This window comes from Lutra lutra, chromosome 2 (assembly GCF_902655055.1).
Source record: "Lutra lutra chromosome 2, mLutLut1.2, whole genome shotgun sequence".
NCBI lineage: Eukaryota > Metazoa > Chordata > Mammalia > Carnivora > Mustelidae > Lutra > Lutra lutra.
In genome coordinates, this window is record NC_062279.1 from 17,229,193 (window position 1) to 17,244,485 (window position 15,293).

The 15,293-nt window shown below is 46.2% G+C and overlaps 1 protein-coding gene across 3 annotated transcripts in view; it reads right to left on the bottom strand.

The window, feature by feature from the left end:
• Positions 1 to 15,293, bottom strand: part of RBPMS (RNA binding protein, mRNA processing factor) — a 170,176-nt gene that overhangs the window by 146,900 nt on the left and 7,983 nt on the right. Inside the window, exon 1 of one of the 3 annotated variants that reach the window (XM_047715450.1) lies at positions 11,172 to 11,210. The exons of the other annotated variants lie outside the window; for them this stretch is intronic. Within the exon in view, the coding sequence (XP_047571406.1) occupies positions 11,172 to 11,195 (24 nt within the window). The 5' untranslated portion in view covers positions 11,196 to 11,210. Of the gene's footprint in view, positions 1 to 11,171; positions 11,211 to 15,293 lie in introns of those variants that run through there. 3 annotated transcript variants of the gene reach the window in all.

Here is a 15,293-nt window from a genome sequence, read left to right on the forward strand (position 1 = left end):
GGAACCTGCCTACTTTGTCCCACTTCCCACAACGACCAAAGCCAAACCAAAGTTCCCCAATTCTGCACCATTTCCTATAAACAAGAGATTGCCTATATACATTCGCAGATAGGGGGGTCCAAGGCTCACCAAAAAATGTGTTTATTGTCTCTAAAAAGGACTTACGTCGCTTGTAAGGTGCCCGCCCCAGGAAGCAGAAGCATATCATTAATGAAAACGAGGGGAGCCCACGGGGCCAGCCTGGAGAGTAACCAAGGACTTGTTCTGACGACACGAAAAAGGGAGGTATGACCAAGAAATAATAGTCTCCTCCTCTCTCTTGACACACCACCATTTTGGCATATTTTCCAGCACTTTCCTTCTCAGCCTACCCCAAAAAGAGTGCTGATAATACCTCGCCTTCTGTCCACTTTACAAATGAACACAAACTACAGGAGTTATTTACTTGATACTTGGAATCCTGAAAGACATGACAGCTCTGTTTCCAGGGAGAGAAATAGGAATTAGAGCAATGCAGGTTTTTGTTTTGTTAAGATTTTTATGCATTTTTAGAGAACGCGCAGGAGCAAGTGCACAGGTAGGGGGAGAAAGAACCTGAAGCAGGGCTCGAACCCACGGCTGCAAGATCATGGCCTGAACCGAAACCTAGAGTCCAACGCTCAACCCACAGAGCCCCCCAGGTGCCCCTGCAGCCTACTTTAAAAAGAGAATGGGGGAGCCTGGGTGGCTCAGTGGGTTAAGCCACCTTCGGCTCAGGTCATGATCCCAGGGTCCTGGGATCAAGACCCACATCCGGCTCTCTGCTCAGCAGGGAGCCCGCTTCCCTTCCTCTCTCTCTGCCTGCCTCTCTGCCTACTTGTGATCTCTCTGTCAAATAAATAAATGGAATCTTTAAAAAAAAAAAATTAAAAAAATAAAAAGAGAATGGGCTCCAGCCCAGCGGCCACACTCTCCAAGTCAGGGTATTGAACAAAGGTAACTCATAGTCCCTTCCAGCTCAAAGACCTTAAGATAACATAAATCTAGGTCCTTACACTGACAACCAGAAGGAGGAAGAATCTTTAAAACTGGATTTTGAACATGGAAATTTCCATGTTTACTTACTACCGTTTGACAAGAAAGAACGCTTTCATGAAAGGAAACAAACTTCTGTAAGAATCGATATTGAACATTTATACATTTTTCCTTGATTGTTTAAAAAATGGAGCACAATTCGAACGTTGTACCTGCCATTTGTTTTATTTTATTGTTTTAGTAAGTAAACTCTACCCCCAAACGCAGGGCTCGAACTTACCATCCTGAGATCAAGAGTCGCAGGCATCACCGACTGAGCCAGCCGGGCACCCCTGTCCTTTCTTTAAAATACAGCTTTTTAAAAAGAATTCATTTACTTCAAAATAATTCTTGGGATAAGCAGCTGACCTTTCCGGAAAATCTAAGAATTTGGGATTATTCTGTCAGAGTGGATTTTTACTATACTTTGTTTTCCAAGGGCAAGGATCAGAGATAGGAGGCTAAAAATAGATGCTACAGCAGAGTTGAAAAGTACTTGTGAGAGCCGGACTAGCAATTAGCGAAAAGTGGTATCACCAGTATTAAAATAGGAAATCTGAGCCCATTCCGGGAACAAGGTCCCGGACTGCCACAGCCATCGAGCCTCACGGGCTGGCCCGGCTCCTCCAAAGAAGTCCCAGGGCCCAGTGGACAGCCTTATAAGGCAACCATGCTCAAGAGAGAAGATAACAACCCTGAGCACTTAACATTTCCACAGGCTTCTACCAATGTTAACTCATTAGTTCTCACGACCTTCTGGGAGAGCTTGGCCACTGTCGTTTCCAAGAGCCTGGAGAAGATGGAAACCTTGCTGACCACAGTTTAAGATGCCCAAATGGTTAAGGAGCCGGGGGCTCTCCTTGGGTGCCTCGCCCGGGGCCAAGAGTGCCTCAGATTGTGTCACAAATGGGGTCAACACTTTCCTATTAAGGAACAGGAAAGAGGACGAGGAAGAGGATAGTTTTCAACTCTAACAGTGAGGAACAGGCTCTAGCCTCCTCCTCCATCTCCCACAGGGTCTCCATACGATTCCAAGCCTCAGAGTAATTCAGGCTTACAGGCAAGGGGGTGGAGTAAAGACCTGGCTTGTGTGAGGACAGGAGACTTGCTCTCCCCAAGATGGTTTTCATCCTCCAAGGGGACACTTAATATGCACCTCTTTGCCTTCGTGAATGAATTTGGCAACTGTAGTTATAGTGCCTGTGAAAAGTAAGACAGCCATCTACACAGCTTGGACAGGGTTAAGAGGTCTCGTTAAACTTTTTTTAATTAAGAAGATTTCCTGGGGTCTGGGTGGCTCCGTTGGGTTAAGTGCCTTCGGCTGAGGTCAGGATCCCAGGGTCCTGGGATTGAGCCCCACAGCATGGGGCGCCCTGCTCATTGGGGAGCCCTGCCCCTCCTTCTTCCCATTCCTTCTCCCCCCTCCCTGTTCTCTCACGTGCTTTCTCTCGCTCAAGAAAAATTTCAGTGTAATAGTTATCAAATAAGGTTTCTTGAGAATCTGTACTGTAGGACATCTTGTGGCCAGGTGCTGGAAATATCCAAGAACAGCAGTTAAGAGAGAGAGAGAGAGAGAGAGAGAGAGAGAGAGAGAGTGTGTGTGTGTGTGTGTGTGTGTGTGTGTGTTTTTAAGATTTTATTTATTTGACAGACAGAGACCACAAGCAGGCAGAGAGGCAGGCAGAGAGAGAGGGGGAAGCAGGCTCCCTGGTGAGCAGAGAGCCCGATGTGGGGCTCTATCCCAGGACCCTGGGATCATGACCTGAGCCAAAGGCAGAGGGTTTAACCCACTGAGCCACCCAGGCGCCCCTGTGTATACATTTCTAAATCACCTGGAATACAAGCTCTGCTAGAAAGTTTCCACAAGATCAAGACTTGTAGCTATGTTCACGGATTCTCACCCAAGGCCTACTACGTGTACAGCACGAAGTCAGCGTCCACGTGTGTTTGCTGAATGGGCTTTAAAAAAGAGTTCAAGGTCCAAACACACAAACATACAAAAATACACGTGAAAGGACAGAAATGCATACACGAGGTAGCACATTCAGTTGCTAAGTCAGAGGCTGACATTGTCCTACAGAGGGAAGGCTCCACAGGCAAGGAGGAAAGCCCACAGGGTAGGCCCGGAAGGAAAAAATATATATATAAACACATGGAGTGAAGAGCAGAAATCACTCTTGCGCTAGAACATCAGGGACCTGGGGTGGAAGCCTTGTAAGAACAGAGCACCCAAAAGTGGCAACTGAGGAATGAGTAAAGAAAATGTGGTATATACCCATACAATGGAAACACTACTCAGCCATAAAAAGGAGCAAAGTACTCAACTCAGGGCCCTGGCAGGCCCTTGATCCCAGGGTCATGAGTTCAAGCCCCATGCTGGGCACAGACCCTACTCACAGAGTACTAGCTGCTGGGCTGGAGTAGGAGGAGACCGCGCATATACGAAGGTGACAGACAAGTTCAGAAATGCAGGCAGGGGGGGCACCTGGGTGGCTCAGTGGGTTAAGCCTCTGCCTTCAGCTCAGGTCATGGTCTCAGAGTCCTGGGATCGAGTCCCACGTCAGGCTCTCTGTTCAGCAGGGAGCCTGCTTCACCCTCTCTCTGCCTGCTTCTCTACTTACTTGTGATCTCTCTCTCTGTCAAATAAATAAAACATTTAAAAAAAAAAAAAAAGAAAAGAAATGCAGGCAGGGGCCTGGGCAAGGCAGGGGGGCTTTATTGGCTAAAGAAATCTGGATCTGGGGGCACCTGGGTGGCAGAGCTGGTTAAGCGTCCGACTCTTAGCTTAGGCTCAGGTCATGACCTCAGGGCTCAGAGAGAGAGATTCTCTCTCCCTCTCCCATACTCCCCTGCTCATGAGTTCTAAAATAAACCTTAAAAAGCAAAATCTGGATCTTACCCACTAACAACAACAAAACAGTGGCAGCCAGTGTGCTCCCATCTTCAGAGCCACTTTCACATACCTCAGACCCTTTGATCAAGGAATCTGCAAATGCTTTCAAATGTTTTCAGGTGCTAGCTGATTCATGGGCCTAACGCTTTCGGAAGAGTAGTAAACGGACTAGGGGTGAGAGGCAGTGGAGGCTGGGCATGTCACTCAGAGTCCAGACCAGGGGGATGGAAAAGATGGAAGAAGGGAGCAGACTATGGTGTGAGGTCTGAGGCAAACCGGAGTTTCTGGAACCAGAGATGCCACGTGTAACTGGGTGACTCACCTCCTTCAAAAGAAGCGGCCACGTTACTGATCACGGAGGACCTGGGCAAGGCCCGGATCTCAGATTCCTCTGGGAAAGCAGAATCCCAAGAGGCACGAGGCTCAGGAGACCTCTTGATCTCTTTGGTATATACTTCTCTGAAGAACACTCCTCTTCTTCTTGGGTTCGACCCAAGAGGAAAGATTTAGAGCTAGCTGCCTAGGTATTCCAATCCAGGCTTTGGTATTTACTGGTGACCCAGACCAAGTAATTCCCCTCTCTGAGCCTCAAGTCCTCACCTGTCCATCAAGAATAATGGGGGCTGGTACCCACCTGCCAGGGGAGGGAGGCCTGAAGGAGTCAGTATGTTAAGCATCCAAGAAGTGAGGAAAGCAATGACCAGAACGGGGTCAACAAGACCCCCTGGTAACCCATGGATGAGCTCTCACATCAGCGAGACTTCCAACTTACCAGTTCGTGAGCCTATATTTACTTGAGTTGTTGGTTGTTTTTTTTTTAACTTGGATTTTTATGTGTACAATACGCACTTCCCAACCACACTGAAAGTTCCAGGAAGGTCAAGTTCAAGGTCTGTCTGCTGCCCATTGTGTCACCAGGGCTTCACAGAGCAGGAGGGCAGGCTCACAGGAAGGACTCACTCACCTAGGAATTATATGTTTGGTTTCCAAAGCCAAGAGGCATGGGGACTGACAAACAGTCATGCCATCCTGAAGAGTCAGAACGGAGATGCAGTCAGGGACGAAACAGATTTATTAAGGTGTGAAACGGTACTGGAATAGTCCGAGAGGAAAAGGCTTTATTTTCCCAGTATGCTAATCTAAACAGTCTGTGTGGCCTTGCAAGCCTAGTTTAAAAAGGGGAAAAACAAAACAAAAACAAAACCAAAAAAGGTTTAGCAGACAGAAATTGGGTCCTGCAGGTTGTAGATCTATCCTGTATGGGACAGGCCTCCTTGGGGCAACCCATGACAACTGACAAAACAAAGTCCTGAAAATATCCTTCTCTTTGTCATTCATTTACTTCTTCATTAAAAGTTAACAGCCAGTTAAGGCTTCTCCTTGCCACCTAAGTACACCCGCATTCATTCCTATTTCCAAGCTTTTATGATGGGGACCCTCCTACCCCAGGACCCATTTCTACCTATTTCAATCTTACCCGTTCATTAAGGCTCATCTCTTTTCTCCACAAAGCTTGTTTTACTGTCATCCACACTGATCTCTTTGACTTTCTGAGCCCTGTGTTACAGAGCTTTTCAACTAGTATAGGAACTCGGTATTATTTTCCCCATTGTTTTCTGTGCTGACTAGGTCTTTCCAAGTAGGAAAGGAAGTAGGCAGGAAAAGTGCTTCTTGGTAACCCCATTGAACAGCCAACAAAACACGGGGTTCAAGGCCTGTCTTCAACCAGGACTAATGACCGTACCCCAGGGGAGCTGAACCTCTTCACCACTGAACAATGTTCCCCTTCACTGACTCCTTCGCCAGCTGTCAACTGAAATCAAGGACTCAAGGAAGAGAAGGCACATTTTCTATTTGCAAGAGAGTTTCCAGCCCCTTTGAGAAAGGCATTATGTGCATCCAAATTCAGTTCTATGACCTCCATGGGAATTTACCCTGAAAGACTGTTAGATTAAAGCTAAATGAGATGCAAATTCCATTCATATGTAAGAGTCAGGATGAGTCAAGGCTGAGGTTTCCATTACATCGGCTGGTTTCCTCGAGTCACACTCTAAGAACATGTGTGTAGGCTTTGTGCAGGGTGTGTGCTCTGCAGGAATGTTCTGTTAACAATTAAGGAGGCCTCGTGGGCTGGCATTGCTCTGCCTCCACAGGGAGACCTGAGCTTTCCTCTTCAGAGAGCGTGTGGCTCTGGCTACGCGGTGGGCACCCACAGGGGAAACAGCCCCCGTGGGGAAGAGAAGATGCCCTCACGGTCTGTCACTCAGACGGGGGAACCCTTGTGCCCACTCGGGACACTGGAGCTCCAGGCCCTCCTCTGCAACTTAAGGGCGAGGAAAACATTTCCACTAGTTGACACATGGCACAGTCAACACCTAATAAAAGGCATTGTTTTGACTTTAGAACGGCTCCTTCCACAGATGTCATAGTTAGCGGTCCTCCAAAACTTATGTCAAACTGACCGGGCTGTCCAAGAAGGTCAAGAAAAGCAGAGATGGGGACGTACCCACCGGTTCCGAGACCCAGGTTTCCACAACAGGACAGCTCTGAAATCGAGACGCATCTTACACCTCAGTTCTTAACCTGGCAGGGTCGTTGGTTCCCCCTGAAAACTGTTGGGACGGATTCACGGAGATGCTCTACACATGCACAAAGAACACCCCAGGTACTGGCCTCTTTGCCGGTTACTGAATTTAGAGCCAGCAAAAAATACATCTGTCAAGGACCTAATACACGAAGATCACAAAATCAGTACAAATCACGGTGTTCCACTAAACTCGAGAAGGAGGCTCCAGAAACTGAGCATCTCAGGGCCTACAGCAGTACAAGAAACAATCACAGGAGGGTCTTGACATGGGGGGCGGCTTTTTTTGGTTGTTTAAGTCAATATGTAACGTCCAAGTGTGGTACGGATCAGACAGGAATATTAATTATGAATCCCAGAGGGCAAGTGTGGAAAACTCCACAGAGGAGCCACCTTTGAAAACATTTTTAAAACTGCAGCCATAGGGGGGCAGGGAAAAGGGGCCCGCTGATAGTCTTGGCGGGAGTGTAAGTTAGTACAGTGTTTGGGAGATTTGGCTATAAACATCAAATGTCTTAAAAAGAATGCATGCCCTTTGACCCAGAAATTCCAGTTCCAAGAGCTGGAGCTTAGGAAATCACCGCGGGTGTACACAGAGTGTACACGGCATCCAGATCATAAAGCTGGAAACCAGCTCCACGCACAGTAAGGGATGGGTAAAACACATTAAGGCCCATCCGGACGGCATCATAGGAAGAATTAAAAACGAGGCAGCAGAAATGCATCCACTGGCACGCAAAGATGTTCATGACATAATGCTAAGTTTCAAAAAAAAAAAAAAAACCTCTGAATGTAAACACTTTTATAGTATGATCTCATTTTTGTTAAAATAGAAGGGAGTGTGCTTGTACACAGAGAGAAAAGGAAAGATATTACGTTTTAACAGTGGTTGCAGAGTAAAGAACAGCCGAATTGTTCGGGGCTGGGGGGTGGTTTTGGTTTTTGTTTACCTGCATTTGAGCAGAGCAGCGGTAGGGAAAGGAGGAGGATAATGCGGGTGAATTTATCCTCCAGGAAGAAAGAGTGAAAAGAAACCTGGGACACAAGGTGATCCAATTAGGTGAACAAATTAGGAATCTTAGAAAGGATTCTCAATCCCAAAAATCAAAGAAATTAAAAATCCAGTAGATTCATTACCATTATTTTAATCTCTCAAATAGAAGCAATACATTACTACCCTTCCTTTGAGGACTGTTGGGAGAAATGACCGGTAGAACTAAGTGCATAATAGGATTTAAAATAAGCAAAAATATCCCAGGAGGAAATCTCTGCGGTACAGTGAAGCTAGCCGTGGCCCAGTGCCGTGGGCGTGGGTACACGAAGGTCCAATACAGCAACAAAAAAAATTACATTAACTATCCTAGAGCTCCCACAAAAGCCAGCCACCTCAGGACTCCATGATGAATAAGATGCTTCCTCTATCCCATCCCTATAAGGGAAATTTCCTCTGAAAATTTACCCATTCGAAATGGGGGGGAGGAGAGGCTTTCCAAGGCCTAGGACTGCAATTTCAGTTGGGAAAATACAATGCACATTAGTTTTGTGGAGAGATTTCAGAGAGCACCGGAACGAGTGGGAGGACCCAGGTCACACAAATGCATTTCTATGCCTGGGTCTCCTCTGCACTGAGGAGCACCCAAGTTCCATTTGGGCTGCCTTTATTAAGGAGTACAGGGGGAAAAAAACACTTTTTTTGTTGACTTCAGGATAAGCTCATACCAACAAGATTTCTCAGCATAATCATGACCCATGACTGACAACAGAAACAAGAAAAATTTTCCTGTTGATTAAAGGCCTGTGGGGCGTATGGAATGGAGAGGAAAGGACAGTTAAGAGCTAAAGCTTCTCCAACGTTTAGTTGCCAAAATCAGAAACTCACAATATTCCCAAGCCCCATAAGCATTTTTTTTTTAAGATTTTATTTATTTATTTGACAGAGAGATAGATCACAAGTAGGCAGAGAGGCAGTCAGAGAGAGAGGAGGAAGCAGGCTCCCCACTGAGCAGAGAGCCCGATGCGGGCCTCGATCCCAGGACCCTGGGATCATGACCTGAACCGAAAGCAGAGGCTTTAACCAACTGAGCCACCCAGGCGCCCCCCCCATAAGCATTTTTGAGGCTCTGTTTCCCCCGCCCCGCTCCCCCTCCCACTGACTTCTGTTTTTAAGATACAGAGTCCGCAGGCTGGGTGCACAGGGACCAGATGGCGACAGATGCTGGTCTTGCAAAGGGCAAGACATTTCCCTTTGATCATCCAAGAACATGGAGTCAAGGGACAAACGTTCCGGATCAGGACATGTTCACTTAGCTTCAAGGTTTGCCAGGAGCTGCATGAAGACGGGAACAGTTTACTGGGCGCTCCTCCGCCCAGTAAAATCAGATCCACTCCATCCCTAAACCCAGCGAAAGTACAAAAAGCTAGGTGAACTACCCTGGTTTGGGAATGTTCGGTCTTCCTCACCATTGCCCACAAGACTGACGCAGAAACCGTCTCAAGGCAAAGCACATAAGCCGCTTGAATGTCGTGGGTAGATTATCACTGGTGTTTTTGTCTTTTCTTTGTAAAAATAAATGATGTTACCATAGATAATAACTGGAAAGTAGCAGGATACTTTAAAAACGCAGGATACTTTAAAAACCCAAAACACACACGCAAAGTGTACAATGTATATAAGCCTTCCTATGCATCTCCACGCGTGTAAATTACCACAACAAACAGTAACCCTTCTCCAAAGTTCATGTATTCAGAAACCTATCAACACATCAGACACTGAAATTCTCAATGAGAATCATTTCTCCCCTGTAAGCCCTGGAGTTTTACAAGGATTGGGTCTCTTTCAAACAATACTGCGCCGCTCGATGCATACTTAAAGATACAGTCTTCCAACACATTTGAGGACATGAACAAAGCCCTTTCACATCAGAATCACACCAGAATCTGGGCAGCAGCTTCAATCTTCTCTGTGCTGTTAAGACTCTGGTGCCGTGAAGTGAACCATCTCTCTCCCCCAGCACACCAGCGCCCACCAAAGACATCAGCAGGCCTTTCTAAAAATACAGTTACACTATAAAGCCTGAAAATAGGGAGGCAACAATGTTCTTTGAAAATATGTTTGTCGTTTTCAAGTGTTCTGAAAACTCAGTAAACCACAAAACCATTTTCAACAAAATGTGTGTTTCTAATTACTAGTGGGAAGATTTATATTCCCGAAAGGGGGAAAAAAAAAAAAAATGATGTGCCTGAAAGAGAAGTTCACTGCAGCAAGTCAGCAAGAATTTGTAAAGCCAAAATAATTTTGATAAGACAGAACTACTTCGCTAGCAATATAAATTCAGGTTCCGGCTGTACAAATAGTGATAATAATGAGCAGTCACTTTAAAGTGTGGGAGCATTCCAAAGCAGGGGCAAGGCCCAACATTTCTTCGGATGGGCCCACTATCTAACACAGCAAATGATTACAAATCCCCTGTTAGTCCAGAGGCAGAGGTCACTGGCTATTATTGGATCGCCCCTATAGACTTAAAAGAATGAAAAGCAGTTAACACAGTAATTCAAATCTGATTCATTTATAAACCCACGTTTACTTACAGAGACCTAGATCATACAAAATAGCTTCCCCCCCTCCTCCTTTGTTCAGTCTCTCTGCATTTTGCTGGTGATGGGTTTTTCCAAGAAGCCCAGATTAAAGATGAACGCCACAAAGCATGTAATTCTGCCTAACCTGGATCCTTCTTGCCTCCTGGGGAGTTGGAGGTGGGTAAGAAATCCTACTATCCCAAAGAGTCTCTCCAGGTCCAACTCTTAAACCACTCTGGCACTCACAGTGGGTACCATCTGAGACACTTGGGAGGGCGAGCAGGGAAGGCATCTTCTCTTTCCTCCCCTCCCCCAAGATAGCTAAACAGAGATTAATTTTGTAGCTCAGGTTTTCTGCATAACCCCTTCTCCAAACACAAAGACTCAGGATGGGCCTTAAAGAGTCCTTTTGTTTAGAAAGGGTCATTTCCTGCCCTTAGCTCACACCCAGAAACTCCCACCCATTTCTCAAGGAGAAGCATTGATTTTCTTCGTTGTTAAAAAAAAAAAAAAAAAAAAAAGGGCAAAACAAAATTTCAGGCTTAAAACCATCCCCCCCTCCCAACAGCCTATACCCTCCACCCGAGATGGAACTTGGCAGGCCACCACGGCGGCATCCTCTCTACCGGGGTTCAGAAATGGAAGGGGCATGAGGCAGAGAAACATGGGAGTGGAGTCAGGATTCTTTTCCTGCCGAGCAGGCATTGTCTATCCAATCCTCCCGATTTAGTTAAGGAAATGAACTTAAATGTCAAAGCAAGCAGCTTAAAGGACTTGTTCTAGGTCCCTCAGCAAGGAAAAGGGAGGAAAAAAAAAAAAAATGAAGAGTATGGATTTGGTCAAGAAGTTGAATGATCAAAGGCCTTCTATACTACTGTCTATAAACCAGGGTCTCTAAGGACTAAAGGACAATGGATAACAGTTAAGTTTAAGAAGTTTGCTCAAGGTCAAGGACGAGGACATAAATGCCATAATTGGGGATAAATCCAACGGCCTGCATGTTCATGAGCACATTAGTATGCTCAATTAACAGGCAGTCTGGTGACCAAAGTAATGACGACTTACATGTTTTTCCTCCAGAAATGTCATCTGCTCTGCTTTACAAGGAGTAAAAACAGTCTGAGCCTGTGAGGCTGACAAGCAGGTAGAATCGGTGATGGCAAAGTGCCTCCTGCAGAAAGGTTCACAGAGCCCAGATTAGGCTTCCTTCGTGGCAGCCCATACAGGTGCTTAAAGGCTGGATTGGTCTGGCTAAAGCCTGCCTTATCCTGAGCTAGGCCTTTTGTAGGCAGGAGGAGGAAAGCACGGGCAGCTTGGGGCTAGACTAAATCAAAGGAGAGTGCTAAGTCTATCTCCAAATCAGTTCCACCTGGGTTATTAACATTAACCCTTTGCAACCCCACAGACACATCTCCAGAACAGGAATCCAATTCATCTTGCCCTTACTTCTACGTAATCACACCTTGCCCGGCCCACATCACACTCCCGGCTCTGTGGAATTTTGTGCTAGGTTTCCGTTCTGACTGGACAAAGGCAAGGATTCCCTTATGTGTGCCAAACCGCTACCTATACCCGCAGACAAAGGACCTAATCACGTACCACCTAAAATTTCTGGCTCAGAGACTGATAGGATCCTGTGGTTAACTAGCTGGAATTAAAAACTTAAAAAACAAACAAAAAAAAAAGTTTCTGGCTTATAAACTATGTGAGGATTTTACTTTCTGCTATTATTAAGTGGGAATGGGCATCCAGAAATGATCATCTCGAAGGCAGCGATAATCAACATTTAATTCAAAACTGCTGGAGAAGGTTTAGGACAATGTGGCATCTTGCATGGGCCCACGTTTGACAAGTTGGTTCATATTCCAGTCACTTAACAAATTTATTGGGCAGTTCCAGGCATTGTTCTAGGCACTGAGGGTTACAGCCTTAAACAAGACAGAGGTCCCTGCTGCCAGAGAGTAACATTCCAGGAGTGTAAGACAAGTACATTAAGTAATGTCAGTGAGTAAGAATGACCCGGAAAATAAAAGAGGGATAGGAGAGTGCTTGGGAATGTAGGGTACTTTAAACCTGGAGATCGTAGATCTCTCTGGGTAACACCTGAACCGAGATCTGAAGGAACGACAAGGATAAGGCTACCATGTAAATATCTGGGGGTAGGATTTTTCAGGCAGACCCAAAAGCACACACAAAGGCCCTGAGGCAGAAACAAGTTTGGCAAGTAGGAGATACCTAAATAAGGCCCAAGCAGCTGAGGCATGAATGAGGTTGTGATTCCTGGTAGATGAGGTCAGAAACCAGCAGGGCCCTGATCACATGGACCTCGTGCACCACTGGAAAAATTTTAAGCTCTTACCCACCAGCACTAAAACTTCAGACAAATTGCTTACTCTCTCAGAGCCTCAGTTTTCTTAGACCTAAACCATGGTAGGGGTGGTAACACCTCATTTGGTTTGTCAAAGTGCAACTTTTTTCAAAAACAGAGTAGACATTGCTCTGTAAATGCTTAAGGAACGTGCAAAAAGAAAATCCATAAAAGCTTTTGCAAGTTCAATTACATTTGGGTATGCACCTGATCTTCAACTCTCCAATTCTCTAACACATAGGATGGAAAAAGAGATTTTTGCAACCAAGATGGTCTCAGTAATCTAACAGTCCCTTGCTCAGTATCAGGAAACAACCAGGAGACCCTGGAAAAGAAGGAACTGGATTGGGGGGCTGGGCAGTGGGGGAGCCAGAATCAACACTGGACTCCAGCTCACGGCAGGTTTCTTTGTGCTGATAAGGAAGGCCCAGAGGACTTTTAGGAGAAGCACTTCCCAACAGTTTCACTCTCCTGTCACCCAGCATCCCTGGGCAGGCACAGGACAGAAGCCTGTGTGTGTGTGCCTGCGTGTGTCAGAGACAGAGACCCTCACGCAGCCCCCAAACACATCCTGTTGGCTTCTAGAGGGATACTGTATTTAAAAAGAGATGGCTCTTCGGAAACTCACACATTTTTAAGTCCTGTAAATCACACATGCTGGGTAAAGTAATTACACTTTCGTAGCACTTCCCCTCAGAGCACAAAGGAAATTCTGGTACTTCTGTAATAAGGTAGCACTTTCTGTGCTGTGCCTTCTCTCAGGAGGCCCCAAATGCCCATCCCATCGAGGTGGGCAGGACAGAAACACTCACAAAACAATCCTGGGAATTCAAGCAAAAGCCAGGTGTGTTTTGTTTTTGCTTTGGGTTTTGTTGTTGTTGTTGTTGTTGTTGTTAATCTCTAGGATTTCTCTTGGGATAATGCTGGCCACCCACCAGCCTATCTACACGGTGACATTAATTCAGGACGAGCAGAGGAACAGCATTTCAAAACTGACTCACGAGAGCTAAAGAGGAGTAGAAAGCAGAAACCAGTGTCTAACTGACTTGCATAGGGCTGGGGAGATGCACCTCAGTTCTTAGACTCCCAGATTTCTCTTAACCTTTGCAAAATCCCGGGGGCTCCCAGGATGGAGGTGGGCTGCGTCAGCATTCCTTCGACATTTTAAATTTGTGTGACAATGCTGTAGTGCAACCTGGAATTTGGAACTATCCTCCCGGTGTGACTGACATTTACTACTGCCATTTTCTTGTTCCCCCTCTAGGATTCTACATAACCTGCATCATAATGGATGCACAGGGGGGAAAAGAAAAACCTATGAGGAATACGAATGCAGGTGGTTGTTTTTCTTAAATTCCCAGACCGCCTTTCTTTCTTCAAGGGTTGACACGTAGTTGTGAGCAGCAAGCTTTCCCAACTTTTAGGAAAGCACTAGATGAATCCATGGAAAAGAGGACCCAAAGAATAAGAGTTTGGGGTCTGGCAAAAGGCTCATCTTACTCCCCACCCAATTAAGTCAAAAAAGAATAAAAAACCATGAGAGAAGCATTTCTCTAAGTCTTTCCCCTTTACCTTCCAAACCCATCTACAAAAACCTTAGGGTAGTTTGATTTTCCCTTCCAGGCTAGAGTAACAGCGTTGGAAAAAGAAAAGCGGGAAAAGCAAAAGCCTCAGAATTAACTGCAAATCATAGAGGCAAACAATTTCCAGAGACCGCTGATGAAAGCAAAAAAAAAAAAAAAAAAAAAGCGCATGGGAAATACTATATACACCTAGATTTTTCTAAGCTCCCCTCCCACACTCGGGCTTTCAAACGGATCAGCACACTGAATGCTATTAGGTTAAACACTAGGGGATACAGAATACATTCTGATGTTCCTAAATTAAAAAGTGCTTTGAAAAATTTGTTGTTTTTTTTTTTTAAGATTTTGTTTATTTATTTGACAGAGATCATAAGTAGGCAGAGAGGCAGGCAGAGAGAGAGGAGGAAGCAGCCTCCCTGATGAGCAGAAAGCCCCATGTGGGGCTCGATCCCAGGACTCTGGGATCATGACCTGAGCCGAAGGCAGACACTTAACCCACTGAGCCACCCAGGTGCCCGTTTCAATTTTTTTGAGCATTTCCAGGTCTTCCCCTTCCCCCAAAGTTTTCAGTTTTGTTTTTATCTACCCTCAAGTGTCAGGTGGATGTATCTGGCCCTTGTGGTCTACCCTCACAAGTTCCCCAGGAACTGGAGTCCCACACCACCCTTCAGTTTTCCAGGCACTCCTTCGCATCTCCCACCTTCTCAATTACCGGCCGTACACGCTTAAACTGTACTGAAAATTGCTTCCAGGACCAGACTGCTCCTCAGTATCTCCAACCCCACCACTTTCACCTCCTCATGGCCTTCTCTGCCCTTTTCAACCACTCAATTTGCTACTTCTACGAAAAGGACCACCATTTGGCTGGCCGTCCAGAGGAGAAACTCTGAGAAGCTTCCAGAATGCAACTCCCCATCTCCCCTCTGTGCTGACAGAGACTGAGATCCCAGAATACTTGCGGCCAAGTCGCCACCGCTTTCCTTGGAGACTAGGATCCTTGCAGGACCAGCCTCGTCTTCTCTCTCAACTCTTCCCCAAACCTGCAGCATCCCCTTTCCCTCTGGAAGGTTCCAGAGTGCCAGGTCCCAGCTGCATGGCAGGGCACATCCAACCACAGAGTGGAGTCCGATCCCAGGCATGAAAGGCTGCTGCTCTGCCTTCTCCCCCACCAGGGCCGCTCCCCAGCCTCGCCCTCAACTTCCCTTCCTCTCCCGCCATGCCTGGCCTGCTGTCCCC